The sequence below is a fragment of the Staurois parvus genome, unplaced genomic scaffold (assembly GCF_062004578.1).
Source record: "Staurois parvus isolate SC_StPar_1 unplaced genomic scaffold, SC_StPar_1.0 ptg000618l, whole genome shotgun sequence".
Taxonomy (NCBI): domain Eukaryota; kingdom Metazoa; phylum Chordata; class Amphibia; order Anura; family Ranidae; genus Staurois; species Staurois parvus.
This window is the reverse complement of record NW_028318414.1, coordinates 460,253-482,510: the sequence shown is the minus strand read 5'-3', so window position 1 is coordinate 482,510 and position 22,258 is coordinate 460,253. Positions and strand designations below refer to the sequence as shown.

Below are 22,258 nucleotides of genomic sequence, written 5' to 3'. Positions count from 1 at the left end.
ATTCATTGCTATAAGGCTCAGGGGTTGATCCACCTGCACCATCGCAACACAGGACGCTTATTTAGGGAAGGTGGCATGAAGGGCCATCTCTATCATTCAGGAGAGGATAGAAATGCACTTCTGTCCAGACCTGCTCCACCTCCTATCCACTGTCATGTTGTGGAAGCTGTATCATAGGGCTCTGATGGGGAAAGTGGATTTTTCGATGGGCAACTCTAATGGGCTGAAGGGCTTATATGTATGGGGGGGGGGGGGACGGACTTCCAAAGTGATGGGAGACTCGGTTGTAAAGGAGGATATCTGGTGTGATGGAGGAAGGATGTAGTGCGGGATAAATATCATGTACATGTACAAGACTGAGGTACCTCAAGATTTGACCCACATTAAGGCTGCGGTGACAAAAAAAAGTTGGAAAACGCTGATTTAGAGTTCTGCAGTAAAGGAAACCTGCATATTAAAAGTGACTGTAAACTCTCACCTTGTAAAACAACCCATTCATTTTAATAGAGAAATGCAAGACAAAACAGTTAGGTATTTATAATGTTTATATCTATACACATTTTATAAGCGATCACATTCCCTCTGTTCTCAGCTGCATTAGGAGCTCAGGGAGGAGAAACAGCAGCTCAATGATCTTCCCAGTGAATATTTATTGGGGGGGGGGGGGGGGGGGTGTTAGCACAAGTCTGATCACTGCAAGAAAGCAGGTTGAGTTCCCAGCACAGTTAGAAAAGTGACCACAGTGTGATCTTCTGGTTGGTGTGGTCAGTTTTTAATATGAAAGCAGAGAAAATAGTAGGAACACCAGGGATTTCACACATAGGAAGCAATACAAAGAGAACAGGATACTTTTTCATACAAGTACATGGTACAGCAGACACGTAGCAGGAATATAAAATGATGGGTTTACATATTCTTTAATAGTAGTTTTGCAACCAAGAGAGTGCCCCTTACTTTGGCTGCAGATGCCAAGTTCCATATTGATGGAAGCACAGCAGAGTTGGCTAATAAGTAAACTGCTGTCTGGGAAGCATCATGAATAATTTAGCGGGCATCAGAGATCAAAAATCTGTGAATGCACCTGCAATGAAGTTTGACTGGCTGACTACCATGTAGTACTTTCATACTAGTACAGAGAATTGACATTTTATTGGTGACCTGTGCAGCAGGCTCAAGCAAAGTGTACTGAACCCTGGATGCCTGCTGTGTTTTCAAGGGACTGCAAAAAAAACAATTCTGGGAATGTGCAATTTTTTTGCACTGTGCCACCTTTTTAATTACTTTCTCAGTGTCTGTTTTCATTATGTTTGCTGCATTTTAAATTAAAATGAACTTCCTAAAATTATTAATATTTACATCTTTACTGATGTCAGTCTTTTGATGTAAATGTAGACTACCTTAGCTTAATTGTTTTCTTTCAAAAATATGGTGAAGACTGTACAACAAAATAAAATGATAAAAACAGAAAAAATACATTACAACAGAGGTTATGGTACAAGCTAAAAATATCCTTGAAAACATTTTTTTTTTACACTGCCCATTAAGGGCTTAGGCAGGTCCGGATACCCAACAGCAATGATCCATCTGGGAACGTCGCACACTTAGGGCACTGGTCTACTTTTCTTGCGGTTACCCTGGGCCCTGACTTTATGTAAATCTGTACCCAGAGTAACAGCACCATTTAGCATAAGTTTTAGACAAGGATGTAATTTAGATTTGGGAAGGGAATGTTGCACATCTATATGGCTACTGGATGCTTTTCACAAGTCAAGCGGTAAGCAATACCATCCAGGTTTACCCAGTATGTTTTAAGTAGACTGTCCCTTGGCTTATTGGCAATGTTTAAAAGATTTAGAAGAAACATGTATGAGTCTTAATATCAATAATCACTATAAAAACATTCATATTTTAGAGCCATTATGTTTGAGACTCTTCTTCCTTTAGTTGTGCTTCTTGATCAGGGGAAGTTCTATTTTTGTATTTTTGTTGAGGATAAACATCCTTTAGCTGCAAAGAATAAGAGGTTTCCAAGGACCTAAGCAAATCTTGCTTCATGCTATGACTTTCATCTGTGGTGGGATCTGTTTCACCTGGGCATGGAACATTTTCCTTTAGGTCAATGCAACAGTGATGGTCACCAACAGCAGCAGTCTCTTTCCGAGAACTTCTCTTATGGTTTCTTGAAGAATCCACTTTGTCTTCTATAGTCCTAGCAAGCATGTAGCTCACCTTCCTTTGGTGGGCTAAAGCCTCTTCTTTATCATTGAGCTGCAATCCAAATCAAAATCAAAATAAGGTTCAAAGTTTGGTTCATTTGCTACAATTTTCATGCTAGAATATGATGAGAAATATTCTCTACTCTACTTTCCTTTAAAATTCAATCCTTAAAGTGGTTATAGGTTTTGTTTTTTTTTTACCTTATTGCATTCTCTGTATTAGGGTAAAAAACCTGACTGCAGCTCCTTCCCCAGTCTCTCCATATACTTACATGAGCCCGATCCTAATCCAGCGCTGTGCACAAAAGCAGCAGCTCTCTCGGCTCTCTTCTTCTTTATAGGCTTAGAGACAGCAGTGGGAGACATTGGCTTCAGCTGCTGCTAACCACCACCAGAGGGGAGGGAGTGGTGGGCGCAGCCATGTGTATGGACACACAGAGCCAGCTTTGGAGCAAGCCCGTATGAGTGCCCTTATACCAAGCAGCTTGCTATTGTTAGAAAATGAGTTTATGTGAAATCTTCATTAATGGATATAAATAATGTTAAAATTACAAGTATATTTTAGTTAGATGGAAATATACATTATTTAAACCATTGAGTGTTTTGCAGCATCAAACTTTCTAGCTTCCATACTGGAGTAAATATATATAGAGTTTTCCACTATACAAGTTCTGGCCTTTTGTTGTCCCCTTAGCATATCTCACATGAGTGGTAAACAGCAGCCTTCTTTGAACTTCCAATCAGGGTTTCCCAATATACTTTGGCTAGGTACAGTGTCCAATTAGGGAGCATTATATTAGCCACAGTACAGACAGGAGGGGGGGATATAAGGCCTGGTCACCCAGCTGGGGGTCTCTGTGATGAGACACATACAGCAAGCATGATGACTACGCCTGAAGTTGAGAGGTAAACTAACTTCATACTTGTATTGTATATTGTATTTTAAACATGGTTTTGTGTGTAAATTGTAAATATCATATAAGTCGAGAGACTCAAAGTGTACATTGTGTTGTAAATACTGCTTAGCGTGTAATTTGTATATATTATGTAACTCTATCAATAAATGTATATTGCAGATGGAACTACCTCTTTTGTGAAGGAACTCTCAGATCTAGCTGGATATATGTAAATACTACAAGGATTGGGGTGTATTCACAAATACAGGTAACCTAGTCAACACTATTATGGGTACACAGGGAGGGGGCGCCAGCGGGGGACCTGAGGAGAGGAAGATCGGGACTTCACTGTGCAAAACCATTACACAGAATAGTATGACATGTTTGGTATTTGAAAAAAAATATGGGTTTACAATCATTGTAATGTCAGAATTAGGGCCCTATATAAATGTATAAAAGGACTATGTCAGGAATTATAAAACCTATAACTAGCATCTCTCTGTAAAGAGAACAGTTTGTACTTCCCTGTCAAGTTGAACTTTGCTGCAAATAAGAGAGAACCTTCCGGGTGTGTTGGATCTATGGTTCCCTGCCCCCTCCCCCCCCCCCCCCCCCCACGCACTGCACCACAGTCACTACTGCATTGTATACAGACATATGAGAGAGCAGATGGAACCGACATTCCTTGATGTGTCAAGCGTAGATATTTCAGTAAGTTTCCCTCTGCTGTGCAAGGGTACAGGAATGTATAAGCGATTTGCTTTGTTGGAAGCTGCTAGTTTTAGGTTTTAAAAATTCTGATAGGGCCACTTATTTTTTTTGGCAAGTACCAATTGCATTAGAGCTATACAAGCAATCCCCAAGTTACAAATATCAGACTTACATACAACACATATTTAAGACCGCAGGCAGCGTGACGTCACACTGGTCCTGCAAACTGCCAGGAAGCCATCTTGCTGCTCACGGTATGCTGCCACCTACTATCTGGAGGATCTGTCAGCAATCCCACATCACTGTATGGCCAGTTAACCCTCCCCCCATGCTATCCAAAACTTAAAAATAATTTTTTTTGGCTGGAGTTACACTTAAAAAAATTTACCTGTCCCAACTTACATATGAAATTTGACATAACAAAACCTACAGAACCAATCTTGTTTGTAACTTGGGGACTGCCTATAGTGGCTTACCAATCAAAGTGACACATACTTTTAAAGTGAAAGCTTATTGTTTATTTTTCTAGAGAGTAACAGGCCAATAGTAAGACAAAAATCAAATAAACCGTTCTATACAGATCTCAGATTAAGCCCTGGTTCACACTGAATGCAACTTTGAAATTGTGCTACTTCAAATCTCACTGAATAAGACAGTGCCATAGAAATACATTAAATGCAACTTCAGATGCGATTTGTAAAATCACATGTTGCACCTCAAGTCGCACCAGTGTGAACTAAGGCTAAAGCAGAGAAACAATGCAATGGTAGAAAAAACACTTGGCCCATTTAGATTTGAGATTTTATAGATTTTCACTAAAATTCTGGAAAGCGTGTAGAAGTTGGTTTCACATGAGCTATACAACATAGTAGGCTCTTTCCCTTTTAAATCTTCCGTCTACTCCTGATTGCACACATGCAGGAACACAGGCGAGTCCTCCAACCATTGAAGGACCCTCATCCTGTTATTGTTCATTTTACAATACTGTTGTAGTAAAGGAAAAGAAAGTCATACTAGCAATGAATAAGTAGCACTGCTGGTGCAAAGTTGTAGATTCCAATGCTAGTTTACATAGAAACATAGATGAGATGGCAGGAAAAAGACCAAATGGTCCATCAAGTCCACCATTTATTTTTTGGTGGGGGGGGGGTTGTTTTATTTTTTATTAAGCTTTTTACCTGAGTATAGATCTATTACTTGTCCCAAGCATGTGTGAAGCTATCTACTGTTGATTGACTCACTACCTCTGCTGGAAGTTTATTCCAAGCATCAACTACTCTTTCAGTAAAATAATATTTTCTGAGATCAGTTTCAAACTTTCCTCCAGTTAGTTTAAGGTCATGTCCCAGTGTTCTTGATTTTGGTGTCATACTGAAAATACTGCCCTCCTGAACCTTATTCACCCCCTTGATGTATTTAAAGTATTCAATCATGTCTCCCTTTTCCCTTCTTTCCTCCAGATTGTACATATTAAGTTCCTGAGATCGCTCTTGATATGTATGTTTCTGTGACTAGTTTTATATGTTAACATATAAAACTAGTCACAGAAACATTGCTCACTTCTCCAAACGACTATTGTTAGTATTGTGCAAAACCACACTGGGACAGCTGTGTCACTTTATATCCTGTGTGGGTTTGTACAATATAAGCACACAGCAGATATCTGGACATGTGCGCCTAACTGTTCTTTGCACTGTTTTACACTGACAGGTTGAAAGCTGTGCATGCATATGAGACAATTGCATTCGTACAACAGCAGGGTACAATACATATGAGCTTTATCTCCCAACAGAGCCTGGGGAGCTGAAGGGAGCCCACAAGACAGATTGGCTATTTCGGATTAAACTAGAACCTGGCATGCTTTTTAATGCTGCCTATTGATGTTGAGTCAGTGTATACTCTGTAGCAGCCTTTCTCAGCCAGAGTGCCCAGGCACCCAGGGGTACCTTGAGGTTTCTTCAGGGGTACCTTGAGGTTTCTTCAGGGGTACCTTGGCAAAATGTCTAAAAATTGCCCAAAACGTGTATACTAGCCAGCGGGTGGAACAAACCTGCCTTTTTAGTTACACAAAGCTACAGGTTTTCATTGTGCACTGTTACGGCCTTCTAGCCACCGGCATCCTGACAACCAATGACATCAGTTGAGGATGTCAGCTGCCTGCACAGAATCCTAGTTTGACAATCCCCTGCCCCTTTCCATCAGTGCTGGGGCCACATTAGCTCAGTGATGGAGAAGATAAAGGGAGGGAGAAGAGAAACATTGGAATACTAGTCAGTACCAGTGTGCAAAAGTGTACATGCTTTCGAAGAATAAATTACCTCTAATGTTGGGTGTCCTACATTTATGGATGCTGCTGCGTTATATAAAACTACTAGACACGTTTTTTACATTTTAGAATGGGGTGCCTCTAGACTGTCCATAATTTTAAAGGGTGCCTTGACTGAAAAAAGGTTGAGAAACAATGCTCTATAGAACACAAGTACTTTACATACAGTACATTGTGAAGGGATATGACTAAAATCGGGTCTGGTAAACCAACCTATACTAAACCAAGTACTTACATTGAGTTTATTACTGACATGTCTTTTACCGAATGATATACAATCAATGTACAATGGTATACATTTTAATGCCCACTTACCAGGTCTACTAACACTGTAAGGACCTCTTGTGGGTCATCTGCTGCATCTAAATTTGCACTGTCAATAGAAGAGATCAGCATGTTTTTTAATTTCTGGCCTAAGCTCATGTCCTTATCTTTTTCCAGCAAGTGCCCTAAAATAAAATAAAACAAAAAAAAGAAAGCATACAGTTAGATATTCAGAAGCCACCAAGTATCACTATAGGTCATACATGGCCTTTTTCATCCAAGTGTATGATGGATGACCTGATCATAGTAGTCCATAACAACCTTTCTCAAAGGACCTTATGAATCCATGTGCTCCCCACCATGAATCAGCATCAGAGTTGCCCTCCAATTGTGGATCCTATTGTTAGGAGCGTGCAACACTCCTGTTCCATGACAGCTGCTGGTCTCATTCCAGCACCCTGGTTTTGGCTGTGATGCATTCTCCCTGTCCACCAGCCCACCTGCAAGGTAATTGATGTACCCAGTCTCTGGGTGGAGACCAAACCTAATTTAAACCAGCCAAGCCTGCAGTCTCATGCTGGTGATAGAGTTTGTAAGGCTAGATACCTGACTTTAGCTTGGTATCAAGAGATCCCTAAACTTTCCACTTTTTAATAGGCGATTTAACAGTACGGATTGGCATATTCAAGGCTTTGGACATCTTTTTATGTCCTTTTCCATCTTCATAAATTTCCATTACCTTGTTATGCAAGACTTTTGACAGTTCTTTTCTGATCCCCATGGCTCAGTATCTAGCCTAGTCAGTACTTCCACGTAAAAGCTAACAAACTCATTGACTATTTATACACTGACACTAATTGCAATTTAAAAAGCAACAGATGTGGGACATTAACCTCTAATTGGCATTTTAACCCTTGTGTGTCTGTACCAAGGTCAAATATTCCAGGGTATGTAAACTTTTGATCCGGGCCATTTGGGCGATTTCTGTTATCATTATGATTTAAAAAAGAGCCAAACAACTATTTAATAATAAATGGCTTCATATGATCACTATCCTTCAATAAAAGAGCATTTTTTGGCATGATCAGTCATATTTTCAATATCAATGCCAAAATTTCACAATTTCTGCCAGGGTATGTAAACTTGTGAGCACAACTGTATTTCTTTATTAATACTGTGGCTCACTAATGTTTAAGAATGCCTCAAATCCTTGGATAAAGGGCTATACAAGGACAAAGTACTGTAAACTGACTATTTGGACAAGCCAAGCCAGACCACTAACCTCCTTTCAGGAATGTGCTATCTTTCTTAGAAGATCATCATGTGGTTTGTAGTGGGGGGCTGGACATTCCCTACATACAAGTCCTGTATATAACAAACAGCTACGCCAGAAAAATTTAGTTTTGTCTTAGACTTAGAACTTCCAATCATGCATGCGTCTGTAATCACTGGTGCCACGCTGCATACGCAGATGGGACTCTGTGGCAGAAACAGCATCTTTAGTTAGGTATTATTGTTATATTTTTATTTATCTGTATCGGTCATTACTTTTAATAAATGTTATACTTATAAGTATTTGTGTGATCTCTCTTTGTACATATTCAATACAACTATTTAATAAAACTGTGACACTGTAAGGCTCACACTAGCTTTAAAAGCAGGCATTTGAGGGGCATTTTTAACACTCCTCTAATACTATGGACACTCTAATGATACTATGGGCAGCACATAGCACTGTTCCCATTAGCAAAATGTGAAGTGTTAGTGTCACGTCGTTTCAAAATTGAAGCCTCATGTCCAGTCAGGAGTAGTGGAAGCCTTTCAACGCCTCCCATTCAAGTCTTTGGTGACACTCCTCTGGTGGCCATCCTGAAATACTTATGGTCGGTGTCCTTTCTTTATTATTATACACCTATTTTGTGGAATAAAGTAACCCCTTTATGCAGTATCACGCTATGTGGAATCCTTTATTGGGCTCTCTCTGTGAGTGCCGTCATTCACAGAGCCTATCATAGAGGTGACAACGCGGTGATACCTATCAAGAGACCCAGAGAGTCTAATACAGATGTGACCAGACGCTGTGACACCTGTTCAAGGACCCAGAGGTGTATAGGAACCTGGCCTGACCTGGGAGCAGATGACCTGATTATACCTGATGAGACAGGATTAATCTCAAATGCGTGTTTAAAGCGCACTTCTGGTGAGTGCGCATTTTGCTTATTCAAACACATCATCTGTCACCCCTGGATTAGTTTTCCATACATGTTGGTTGTGATCTAAAGAGATCTTCACGTTTTATATGTTGGACAATTTACCACCAATACTGTCATTATGTGATGATGATCACCTTGCACTTTATATTTATTTCTATATGATGGTGATGATCATCTCGCACTTTATATTTATTTATATACGCATCTATTAACATATTTTACCTTGTTTTAGCGCTGCACTTATTTTATTGAGATTAAGGTCAACAATACACACATTTTGCTTCTATCCCAGTGGGAGAAAGGCTACACATATAATATATAAAATAGTTGATAAACTGAGTATTCTGTACAAGACTGCTATTACCATTCTCTTTAAGATGTCTCCAGCGGTTTATTCTCTTACTCCCCTTCTTACAGAGCTTCTCTATGTCACTCAGAGGTAGATTCTCATTATTCCTGCGCTTCAACTGCTGCTCAAACGCAATGCGAAATGCATCAGCCATTACATAAGCTTCTTCTTTACTCTTCTTCTCAACTTCATACTGCAAAACCAGAGTTTTCAATTCAGATACAACAAATGTATTATGTATTTTATAATAAACTATTACATTACCCACATTTTTTGACCTAAATGATATTGCTGGCATGGAGTGCAAGTGTTATAATTAACAACATGTAGATGAATGAAAAGGTGTAACAATCCATAATCAGCTGTGCAAATAGTGTGTAATCACAAATGTCTAAAGTGTGTAACAGATCGAGTTGCTGGAATTGCTCTCAATCACCACCTGCAAACAGTTTCTGGAACTACTATGATGCTTCTATGTAGTCTACACAACTAACCCTCATTAATCACCTATATAAAGGCTACTTTACACTGATCCGCAGAAAAAACGCATGTGACCCAAAAACGCAACGTGGCTGCATTTTAGATGCGTTTGCTGCCTTTCCGTTGATTTAAATGGGGGGGGTGCTTTTTTTGCACCAAAACTGCACCAACCCTGCACTAAAATGCGGCAAGGACTTTTTTTTAACACAACATTGGAAGAAAAAGCGATAAGTGTGAAAACAGCCTAAAGGATTTAGAACTCATTGCAAGATCAGCAGGTTCTGTTTAACTGTCTCTTCCTAAATACAGGTGTTTCCGTTTACAAGTAATAATGTAGTTTACTTATATCTAAAATGTCATATTATACGTATGTTTCAAAATTACGAATAAACAAATCTCTCCATAGGCTCATAATAACTCATGAGGTCTCCAAAGGCTGGGCAAAAATGATTTTTTTAGATGGAGTTCTTAACATATGGAGGTGCATTTATAAGGCATTGTACCTATTTTGAGAAATACATGGCTGGCAAGAAATACTTCTAAATAAAATCACACAAACTGTATAAAAATACACAGTAATAGGCTAAATGTAGACTTACATCCTGACGGAGCTGAAGCAACTGTTTACGTGTTGCAGCTGACATCTTTGCACATGAGCAGGGTTCTCCTCCAGTAGCACATGTACAAGCACCAAGCACAGCAAGCTACAAAATATGTTCAACTTATATTAATACAAAACATTTGTACAATGCGTTTCACAAAAACAATTAGATAGTGTTCTCCAACATGTCTGCCATTTCAAAGAAGACCTTTTTGTTGTATATGAAAATACCATCTCAGTGTACAGATGTAAGAAAAGAGGATCTCTGAATGGAGGATGGAAAGATGATTGATCGCTCCATCCCCTCCATTCAGAGATTCTATGTCATTCATAGAAGCTGTAGTACGACTTCTATGAATGGAGCAGCTGGGCGGAAAAGGTGGGCATACTCAGGCTGGTTTTATGAGAGCTTGTAACAGCCCATTAGCTGTATAAACCCCTGCTGCACCAAAAGAATAAGGTGGCAGGGGTGGGAGGGGGCATGGAGGGAGGAGGATTTAAACTAAATAGAGACATCAGCACAAGGGACACATTCTACTGACTGTCAGTTATGTCCCTTGTGCTTATTTCTTTTGTTTTTAATTTTAGCTTCGCTTTATGAGGTATATTTCTGTACTTTGAAGGAGACAAAACATGGGGAATTGTGCATGTGTAGGAGAGAACTGAATATGTACTGAATATGCTTTTCTCTCCCTTTAAGAAAGATAATGTAAAATAATTCATCACTGCTGTAAATTTTAATGAAGGAGGTAAATCCAACTTCTTGCTCTCTTTTGGACTGTTGAAAATGCCGTTAAATGTATTTTGTTATATCAGTTTAATAACTATCAAACGGGCTATTAAGTTCCTGTGCTCTCAATCTTGCCCCGTTTAGCCACTGACTACAGAGCACCACCCCACCAAGTTATTGAGATAAGACCAGAAGTATTCTGTAGCCTTAATGCTTTACACTATGTCCTAGACTGACAACACTTTTTTATAGAAAAGTACAGTAAGTAATATCACCCTAGGACACAGGTGTCAAACAGAAGGCCCGCGGGCCAGATCCGGCCCTCCAGGCCATTTCATGTGGCCCTTGCACCTTTCCTGCAGGTACCCCCTTGTCTCCTCCCCATCTTGCCTCAGCAGTCGGCAGCAGAGAAGAGAATAGAACTCCTCTGACAAATCCTGCACCTCTCAGTGCAGCTGCAGCACCCCTTCATCTCTGTCTCCCCTGGTCTCAGCATTCAGCAGACTCTGGTAACTGACTCCACTCCTTCTCTGGTCCTCCTCCAGACCCTGTACTTTGTTTTCCAGCTCTGCCCCCAAAGGGGGTGCAAGGTGATGTTAGGGAGGGTGTGGAAATCTTGACATCTAGTGTAATGGGGGGTGGGGTGCTTTGGACATCTAGTCTTACAGATACAATCGGCCCTTTGAGGGCAACCATAATGCTGTTATGGCCCGCAATGAAATGGAGTTTGACACCCCTGCCCTAGGACATGAAGTGTGTTACTAGAAGGAATCACATGGTGAAATTATAGAAAAAAAGGCTGGAAAAAAAATTAATGCAGCCACCATATCTAAAGATGGGTAACTTGAAAAACATGGTATTACATTGTTGATCTTGTGTTTAGGCTAAGTTCACAACTAGCCCACAGGCTGCAGGCTGGTTGCGGGTGTGGAAATACCATCTGTTCCCGCACCCGCAGCCAAAATTGCGCTCCCCTTACAAGACATGCAGGCTGCTATTCATTCTGAATGGCACCCGTACCCATTTCAACTTACAGCACGATTGCAGGTGTGGGAACCGCATGGTCAAAAAAAACATGTGGTTTCCCTGCGGCCTCGTTTTCAAAAAGGTGCATGCACCTTTTTTCTGTGGAAAACGCAAGCACAACATCCCAGTCAAATGAATGGGCTGCTGTGCTCAAGCAAACAAGGGCAGCACAGCCTGCAATAGTGTGAACCAAGGGTGAATGACAGGCTGAAACAGGTTTAGTCAGGTAGCAGCTTTTGATGTGAATGACTTCTTACTTCGTGGACAAAATCTTAGGTAAGAAGTGAAAAATCACTGCTAAACACCTGATACATGTGGGAAATATTAACCATTAGCCGCCCGGCCAATAGTCGTTTGGTGGCCGGAAAAATGCTTTAGGTTTCCGGGTGGATGCCATATGGCGTACTCCCGGGCATGCGCAGTTTGCGCGCTTGCAAAGCCGTGCAGCAGCGCGATTTGTCACCGCCCGTGTACCTCGGACACGACCGATGACAGATCTGATTACCGGCCCCCGTTGCCGGTACCATGTGATCTGCTGTGACCAATCACAGCAGGTCACATGACAGTTGTATACAATGGATGGCTTCATTCATGCCATCCATTGTATACTAGTGTCTAGCTGTGAATGGTCACAGCGATCACATGCACATGTCATGTGATTAGCTGTGGCCAAATCACAGCTAAGCACAAAAAAAAAAAACAAAAAAAAAACCCTGAATGAATCGATGTCATTCAGGTAAATGCTTGCTTATAGCAAAGTAATTCTTTACTATAAGCAAATTGTGTAAAAAAAAAATACTGATCACTTCCCCAAAGTAGTACAATGTTACTATGGTAACATTGTACTACTTTGGTCATAGTGAAACATGAAAAAGAAATCTTAAAAAAAAAAGAAAAAAAGTAATACAAAAAAAAAAAAAATATATATATATATTTTTTTTTCATACTGTCACCAGTCAGTGTCCCTGATCACCGCCATGCCAGTTATGTGATGACGCTGTACTGGACTGGTGACAGTATGTAAAAAAAAATAGTGAAAATACTTTTTTTCATTTTTTTCATCTTCCGAAAAATGACAAAAAAAATACAACTTCAAAAAACTTGCCATTCCTCTTATGAAGTACGTCGGACTGTCTACTTTGCAAAAAGGGGTAATTTGGGGGATATCTGTACTGTTCTGACATTCTTGGACATCAAGAAATTAGATTGGCTGTCAGTACTTCAGGATTGATCAATATTCAGATCTATACCATAGTTTGTGAACTCTATAACTTTCCTACAAACTAAAAAATACATCCTAATTTGGGTTATTTTCACCAAAGACATGTAGCAGAATACATCTTGGCCTAAACTTATGAAGAACAATTATTTATTTGCAAACTTTTATAACAGAAACAAAGAAAAACATGTTTTTTTTTCAAAAGTTTCGGTATTTTTTTGTTAATTTAGCAAAAAATAAAAACCCCAGCGGTGATTAAATACCACCAAAAGAAAGCTGTAGTTGTGTGAAGAAAATGATAAAATTTTAGTTTGGGTACAATGTTGTATGACCGCGCAATTGTCATTCATAGTGTGAGAGCGCTGAAACCTGAAAAATGGCATGGGCAGGAAGGGGGTAAAAGTGCCCGGTATGGAAGTGGTTAAAGCATGTATACATCGGAGCGTGGGCAGGTAAAAAAAAAAAAAAAGTTAGAAGTTCAATGGAAAAAAAATGTTGCAGTTTAAGAGAAATTTCAGCCAACTTTTCTAGTCATGGGTCAAGTAGGTGTTGTTATTATTGTTTCTTTGTTATTGGCAATTTTGTCCCTCATTTCCAGTACGGGCAATGTATGTCATTGGGACAGCAAGCAAAATTGAAACAAAATCTTGATAGGCATCACGGGTAGGAAGGATAAGGTGAAATCTCCTAATGTGGACACCTGTTTTGGTGAAAACTACCAAGTTTGGTGCCCCTCACTTTGGGAGATTTTATCTCACTTCCTGTTGTATTTCCTGATAGGACGTGTGGGGAAATCTCCCTAACAGGAGCACAAACAGCAATAAAAATCTGACAAGCGTTTCTAACTCTTCACTATTCTATCAAAAACTAAAAAGTCTTGGCTAAAAATCCATGGTAACATTTGTACTGAAAAATCATCCTGATTCACTCTGTACCTACCTTGATAAAATGTCTGCTTCCAAAAATAAATGATTCACATATGCATGGGAAAGTGATGTCAATGCTGTGATCATGACTACAGACACAAGTGAGTAAAAAAATATATTCATAACAGAAGACTTACTTCAAGTGCAGTTACCTCTGCCAGACCACTTTTATCAAGAGACATATTGTCCTGGAACATTTTCTGCTGTTTCACATCGAGCATTGCAAGCAGCTCCTGACATTGCTGACTTATAACTGAAGAGGGGAGATAGAAAGAAATGGAAAAGAAGTTAACAAGTCAGATTCAGGTTAGCTGGTAAGTACTGCATGGGCAAAATTTCTAGAAGGGAAAATGCAATTCACTGGTATATCATGTTTATTTCATAAATAAATAAATAGTGTGGCGCTCAAAATAAATAAATAAGTAAATAAATATGTTTATATCAAAATAAATAAGTGCCCAATTCATAAAATGCAATCTAAAAAATCTCCACAAATATCAAAGAATAATAATAAATAAATTAATAATAATAAATAACTGTGTATCCTATAAAACTCAAGTGATCACACTCTAAATAAATCTAGTGTCTCAATAAATAAGATACGTGCTTATAAATGGAATAATGGTGACCAGGTTGTATCACAGCCTATATAAAGATAAAAAGTGCTGTAGTGCCAAAAAAAGTGCAAAAAACGTTTGTCCAATCTTTCTAAAAATCAATTGAAAACAATGTCCATCATGTGATATATATATTCATGCAATATGTCGTGATAATCAATAGGTGATTGGTGCCAAAATCCTCTCCTAACGGTGGCTAGATTTCCTCCTCACCTCCTCTCAGTGACCCCTAGGGGCCAGCAGGCTTGCAGGATCACCCTGGATCCTTAATTCAAATGGGCCAGCAGCTTTCCCCGCCCCCCCCCACGTGAATGAGTATGGGGTACATGCTACAGCTACCCATTCACAAAAAAAAGCTGTAGTGTGAAAGAAAAGACAGGAGTCATTCTTTGACAAGTCCTTTAATAAAAGAATGTCCCCCGAAGTAGATCCAACATCAATCACGATGTCACGAACGCTGATAAAATCTACTCCTGAAGCAAGTTTGCTGCATTTGAAAAAACTACTAAACTCAACTGCCTGTAAATGATGATTTGTACATGGACACATAGGAAAACATTAGGGAGAGTTCAGGGGCTGCTGAAAAAAACACAGAAAAGCTCCTGAACATGAGTTTATCAGCAGCAGTGTACATGAGCCCTAAATATACAGCCACCAGAATGAGCATAGAAACTACAAGGTGTGCCATCAACATGGGTTCTGTCCATCAGATTAACGTTTGTGAAAACTGCGTTACTAAACATGATCATTAATGTACAATTGCAACAAGCATGAGCCCTGTACGTTCTTTAACACTGCGGGGTTGATTCATGAAGACAAACAAAAGGAAATAGGGCTGCTGCCTATATCTCATTCTTTAATTTGCACTTGAAAATATCCCTTGTTGCCAAGGTCAACAACTCCACTTTTTTGCTTTACTTTTCCCACTTCTGCTTTTCCTACAGTATAGAATGATCTGGTCATCAGAATGTCATTAAAGCCAAACTCCACATTTAATGTCCCTTTAAATAGTTTGTTTGGAACAGCTATTCACTGCATTAGTGCGCTTGCTGGGCATGCTGTATGAAAAGTATGTAGAAAAAGACAAATATAAAGGATAATGAAGACAATGGTGTACTATTGTGGTAATGTAATTTTGAAGTGCATTAGGCACCTTCTGGCAGCATCATGCTGCATAATGCAAAATAATATGAATATGACTTCCATTACAGGTCAAAGATACCACGTAACTAGTTAATGGAGAGCAATCACAAAATAATCTTACTTGTGTTTTCAGCTTTTAGGGTTTTTACTTCATTGGTCCGCAACTCCAGGCTCTCTTTCAAAGCTGTATTTTCACAATGGACGCTGAAAGGTGACATCAAAATCAGTTGATGTTCTTTTGCAAAATAATTTTATATGGAATATTCTATAGCAGTGGTCTCCAAACTGCTTGATTTTATCCAGCACTTGAAGCAATATTCCCCCTATTGGAACACCATTCCACCCACTTACACCAATGATGGGGGACTATTCCACCCACTTACACCAATGATGGGGCACTATTCCACCCACTTACACCAATGATGGGGCACTATTCCACCCACTTACACCAATGATGGGGCACTATTCCACCCACTTACACCAATGATGGGGCATTATTCCACCCACTTACACCAATGATGGGGCACTATTCCAATCACTTACACCAATGATGGGGCACTATTCCACCCACTTACACCAATGATGGGGCACTATTCCACCCACTTACACCAATGATGGGGCATTATTCCACCCACTTACACCAATGATGGGGCATTATTCCACCCACTTACACCAATGATGGGGTACTATTCCAATCACTTACACCAATGATGGAGCACTATTCCACCCACTTAGACCAATGATGGGGCACTATTCCACCCACTTAGACCAATGATGGGGCACTATTCCTTCCACTGACACAAATGATGCAGCACTATTCCTCCCATTGATACCAACAATGAGGCACTATTACTCCCAATGACACCCATTAAGGAGATTCACCCTCTCTATTTGTCCTGTTTAACAATATCAATGAAACTGAAAGTAAAAAGAAAATCCAACATTTTGGGTTGTCTCCAGAAAAGTAAGAGAAGGGAAATCTTCCAATGAGGATGCTAGATCTGGTGACCTGAGGTCCCCATGGAACTTAATTAATTTTTAGGGGTTTTCTCTCACTTCCTGTTTTGGCTATGGGACAGGAAGTGAAGGAAAATCTCCATAATGGGAAACAAATGGTAAAAATAAACTGACGGGGGTTATAACCCTCCCCTACTTTATCCAAAATGAGAAAAAAAAAAGTTTTGCTTATAGTACTACTTTAAAGTGGATCCAAGTAGATGGTGAAGTTTTAATTTATCTTGCAGAATCACTGAACCCTATAAATAGACCTACCGTTCATATTTCTCTTTCCAGGACTCCTCCAGGTTTTTCAGCCTCCCCTGGTCAAACTCCATTTCCCACCGTAACACATTTATCTCCTGCAAATGCACACAAGGCACAAGCATTAGTACAGATTAACAGTGTCAGCACCATGTTTAAACAGTGAGGTCGTGTGAAACATCATAGTATAATAGATTGTATGTGTTTTCTGTGTTGATAAGCCCAATATCAAACCTTATATGATCTGTCTGATGTTTCCTTCATTGCATCCTTATCAAAGAACAGTAAACCTAAAGATCTATGTGCATGAGTGCCAGATGCTGCATCTTAGGATTTATTTTCAAAGATTTTCTTGAGCACAGAGATGATAAGTATAAAAGAAGAATGTGGATAACATCAGTAGTTTTAAAGACACAGTCAGTAGGCACCAACAATCATATGCACAAGAGAGAGGTAATATAAACATAATGGAGAAACATCTGGGCACCTGTAATTACATAGTTAGTCTGGCTGAAAAAAGACAAAAGTCCATCCAGTTCAACCATAGAGAAAAAAAAAGTTATAATCCTATACCCACAGTTTATTCAGAGGAAGGCAAAAAAAAACCCAGCAAAGCATGATCCAATTTGCTCCTGCTGGGAAAAAAATTCCTTACGGATCTCCCGAGAGGCAATTGGATATTCCCTGGATCAACTTTACCTATAAATGTTAGTATCCAGTTATATTCTGTGTATCTAAGAAACAATTCAGGCCTTTTTTGAAGCAATCCACTGAGCTGGCCAGAACCAACTCTTGAGGGAGTCTATTCCACATTTTCACAGCTCTCACTGTGAAGAAACCTTTCCGTGTTTTGAGATTCAATCTCTTTTCCTCCAGACGTAAAGAGTTCCCCCTTGTCCTCTGTGATGACCTTAGGGTGAATAGCTCTACACCTAGTTCACTATATAAACCACTGATGTATTTATACATGTTGATCATATCCCCCCTTAATCTCCTCTTCTCAACGGAGAATAAATTTAGTTCCTCTAATCTTTCCTCATATCTGATCTCCTCCATGCCTCTTATCAGTTTGGTTGCCCTTCTCTGTACTTTCTCCAGTTCCCCAATGTTCTTTTTGTGAATTGGTGCCCAAAACTGAACTGCATATTCCAGCTGAGGTCTTACTAATGATTTGTACAGGGGTAATATGATATCTCTCTCTGGAGTCTATACCTCTTTTAATACAAGAGAGGATTTTGCTCACTTTAGAAGCTGCAGCTTGGCATTGCATGCCATTATTAAGCTTGGGATCTACCAGAACTCCTGGATCCTTCTCCACCATTTATTCCCCCAGTTGTACCCCCCTAGTATGTATGATGCATGCATATTCTTAGCCCCCAAGTGCATAACCTTACATTTATCAACATTAAACCTCATTTGCCACATAGTTGCCCAATTAAACAGTGCATTGAGGTCGGCTTGTAAGTTGAAGACATCCTGTAAGGACATCATTCCACTGCACAGCTTGGTGTCATCTGCAAAGACTGAAATGGGATTTTTAATCTCAGATCCTATATTGTTTATAAATATATTAAAAAGTAAGGGCCCCAACACTGAACCCTGGGGTACACCACTGATGACTCCAGACCATTCAGAGTATGAATCATTAACTACTAATCTCTGAATACGATCTTTTAGCCAGTTTTCTATCCATTTACATATGGATTTTTCCAAGCCTGTAGACTTTACCTTACACATTAGCTGTGTGTGGGAAACTGTGTCAAGGGCTTTTGCAAAATCCAAGTATACCACGTCCACCGCCACCCCTCTGTCCAAGATTTTGCTCACCTCCTCATAAAAAGAAATCAGATTTGTTTCACAACTTCTGTCTTCATGAATCCATGCTGTCTGTTGGTTAAAATATTTTTTCCAGCAAGAACTCATCTATGTGGTCTTTTATTAAACTCTCCAGTATCTTCCCAACTATAGAAGTTAAACTAACAGGTCTATAATTACTTGGCAAAGATGTTGACCCCTTTTTAAATATTGGCATCACATTGGCCTTACACCAACCCAGTGGTACTATGCCAGTCATTAAAGAGTCCCTAAAAATTAGAAACAATTTCAAAACTGACATCCACTACAGCTGTGAAGAACAACAATGACAAAGTGCTAGGTAAATAAAATTTGGACTGGGAGGGAGGGGAAGGTAGGGGAGATATAGGAGAGGGATCCCAGGGGAGTAGCTGCATACAGTAAACGTGTAACATAGCACATGGTGGGGCAAGACCACAATAATCAGGGTTCTAGGAGTGACTCGTCAAAGCACAAAGACAAGAAATGGGATATCCAGGTTTGCCAAAGCTGAGAGTAATTTTGATACTTTAAAATAATATTTTTCTTCGCGCACACCAATCAATTGTGTAAAAAAGAAAAAGATGTAGCACTCAAAGTTATAGGTGGGCAGCACAGTGGCTAAATGGTTAGCACTTCTGCCTGGCAGCACTAGGGTCGTTGGTTCGAATCCCAACCACGGCACCACCTGCCTGGAGTTTGCATGATCTCCCTGTGCCTGCGTGGGTTTCCTCCGGGATACTCCGGTTTCCTCCCACACTCCAAAGACATGCTGGTAGGTGAATTGGATCCTGTCTAAATTGTCCCTAGTATGTGTATGTATGAATGTGAGTTAGGGAATTAACATTGTACGCTCCTTGAGGGTTAGGGACTGATATGGAAGTACAATATATATGTACAGTGCTGTGGAAATTGATGGTGCTATAAAAAGTACCTGAAATACATAAATAGGGATCAGGGATCAAATGCTAGGGATCATGGCCTATGTTATCCTATTTTTATCCTCCATCCATCTTGTGATTTCAATTCCTGGCATGACTGCAACAGGGTTGGTATCCTGCAAGATGGAAGGCTACTAAACTTTGTTGCCTTTTTTTTCAAAGTAGTATATCGCACAGTAAAGCAAAGGCTTTCTGCACACATGTATAGGCTGGTATTGCAAAGTGTTGTAGCCTAAAACAGCAGCTGACTATACATGAAACATCTGATCATTTGAATACAAGTAATCAGACCCTGAGATGATCATTCCCTGTCCTGGAAGTCACATCAGCGATTCGAAACATGTTGATCAATCTCTCCTTCACTGCCTAAAAGGGAGAAGTGGGAAGTGCCGGTTATTTTTAGATATCACTAATCTATCAGCAAACATTAAGTGATGGATCAAACTCAGCAAGGTATGCTTTGCCAGCAATGGGAGTTAATGAATAAAAGTATAGCTTTCTACAAAAGAAAATTCGCTCATAAGTCGATGATATAGGTTCATGTCAGAGAACTGCCCTTTACTACATAATGCCTGTACTATTAAGCAGAAACTAGCTCTTATATTCACTAGCAAACAGGGCTGTAGAAACTAGCAAATCACATTACTTCTTCCATATCAAACAAATGGATCCTTGTATGATCCCTGAAGGGTGTGCACTTGAACAAGAAAGCCATCAGAGACAGTATGTCATATACCTGATATGTATCTGTCGTACCATGGGTTTGTGTTAAAAAGTGACATGTTCTCTTTGTATTGATTTATGTGAAATCTCTGGTGTTCCTGCCAGTCCCCTGCTTTCCTATTTCAAACTGACCACACTAGGCATGATAGCACATCCAACTCAGCCAGGTCAGTTTTCTGGCTGTGCTGGGATCCCAGCCTGCCTGTCCTCCAAGAATCTCCCAACTTGTGCTGACACACCCCCCTGCTGTTTCTCCACCCCCACCTCTCCAAGCCCCCTGTGCAGCAGAGAACAGAGAATATGTGATCACTTATAAAAACAAAAGTGAAAAAAAGATATTTCCAGGTTTTTTTTGTATATACATAAATGTTTTGCCTTGCATTTCTATTTTAGGTTGAATGGGTTGTTTTACAACCGGGGTCGGCAACCCATCGACAATGGTTTACTGGTCGATTGCAGGCAGGTGACCAGTAGATCACAAATAGCTCCCTGCCTTGCCGACCAAGTGCTTTCCCCCAAAGATGCAGAGCGGAGTAAGTGCATTCTCCGCCAATTCTAGGCTGCAGAGGCAGCCCCTGTACACTGCCCTACATACTACCGACCCCTGTACACTGCCCTACATACTACCGACCCCTGTACACTGCCCTACATACTACCGACCCCTGTACACTGCCCTACATACTACCGACCCCTGTACACTGCCCTACATACTACCGACCCCTGTACACTGCCCTACATACTACCGACCCCTGTACACTGCCCTACATACTACCGACCCCTGTACACTGCCCTACATACTACCGACCCCTGTACACTGCCCTACATACTACCGACCCCTGTACACTGCCCTACATACTACCGACCCCTGTACACTGCCCTACATACTACCGAACACTGCCCTACATACTACCGACCCCTGTACACTGTCCTACATACTACCGACCCCTGTACACTGTCCTACATACTACCGACCCCTGTACACTGCCCTACATACTACCGAACCCTGTACACTGCCCTACATACTACCGACCCCTGTACACTGCCCTACATACTACCGACCCCTGTACACTGCCCTACATACTACCAAACCCTGTACACTGCCCTACATACTACTGACCTCTGTACACTGCCCTACATACTACCGACCCCTGTACACTGCCCTACATACTACCGACCCCTGTACACTGCCCTACATACTACCGACCCCTGTACACTGCCCTACATACTACCGACCCCTGTACACTGCCCTACATACTACTGACCCCTGTACACTGCCCTACATACTACCGACCCCTGTACACTGCCCTACATACTACTGACCCCTGTACACTGCCCTACATACTACTGACCTCTGTACACTGCCCTGCATACTACTGACCTCTGTACACTGCCCTACAAAGTTATAAAGCACCAACAGTTTGCATGTTTCCTAGCATGCAATAAAATAAAGTTCCTTTATTTTTACTGTATTCTTATTTTATTTGCATACTCCACCATTTACTAATCTATGTATGTGAATTAACCACCTGATTAAGTATACAGTAGCACTTTGCCAAAAGGTGCATATCATTTCTACAAGAACATTCACAGAAACTAAGCAGTGACAAGTATAACCAACTGACACCCAGGAGGTCAGGTTTCACAGCCAGAAAATTAATGAATACAATTAAGACAATTATGATTCTTGGACTTTCCAACATGGTCCAGAAGTTTCCTGGAACTTGCTAGAATTAATATTACCAATCTTAAGAAACCTAACCTAATAGGCATCTAACTGGTTCCCA

General features: G+C 40.3%; 1 protein-coding gene across 2 annotated transcripts in view; it reads right to left on the bottom strand.

Annotated features, from left to right (window-relative positions):
• Window positions 1–665: 665 nt before the first annotated feature.
• CCDC125 (coiled-coil domain containing 125) overlaps window positions 666–22,258 on the bottom strand; it is a 43,038-nt gene continuing 21,445 nt past the window's right edge. For both annotated transcript variants that reach the window (XM_089693211.1, XM_089693212.1), the window contains 7 exons: window positions 16,990–17,075; window positions 15,839–15,921; window positions 14,095–14,210; window positions 10,055–10,159; window positions 8,991–9,168; window positions 6,465–6,598; window positions 666–2,268 (listed from right to left, as the gene is read on the bottom strand). In XM_089693211.1, coding sequence (XP_089549337.1) covers window positions 1,918–2,268; window positions 6,465–6,598; window positions 8,991–9,168; window positions 10,055–10,159; window positions 14,095–14,210; window positions 15,839–15,921; window positions 16,990–17,075 — 1,053 coding nt within the window. In that variant the 3' untranslated portion in view covers window positions 666–1,917. The remainder of the gene's footprint in view (window positions 2,269–6,464; window positions 6,599–8,990; window positions 9,169–10,054; window positions 10,160–14,094; window positions 14,211–15,838; window positions 15,922–16,989; window positions 17,076–22,258) is intronic.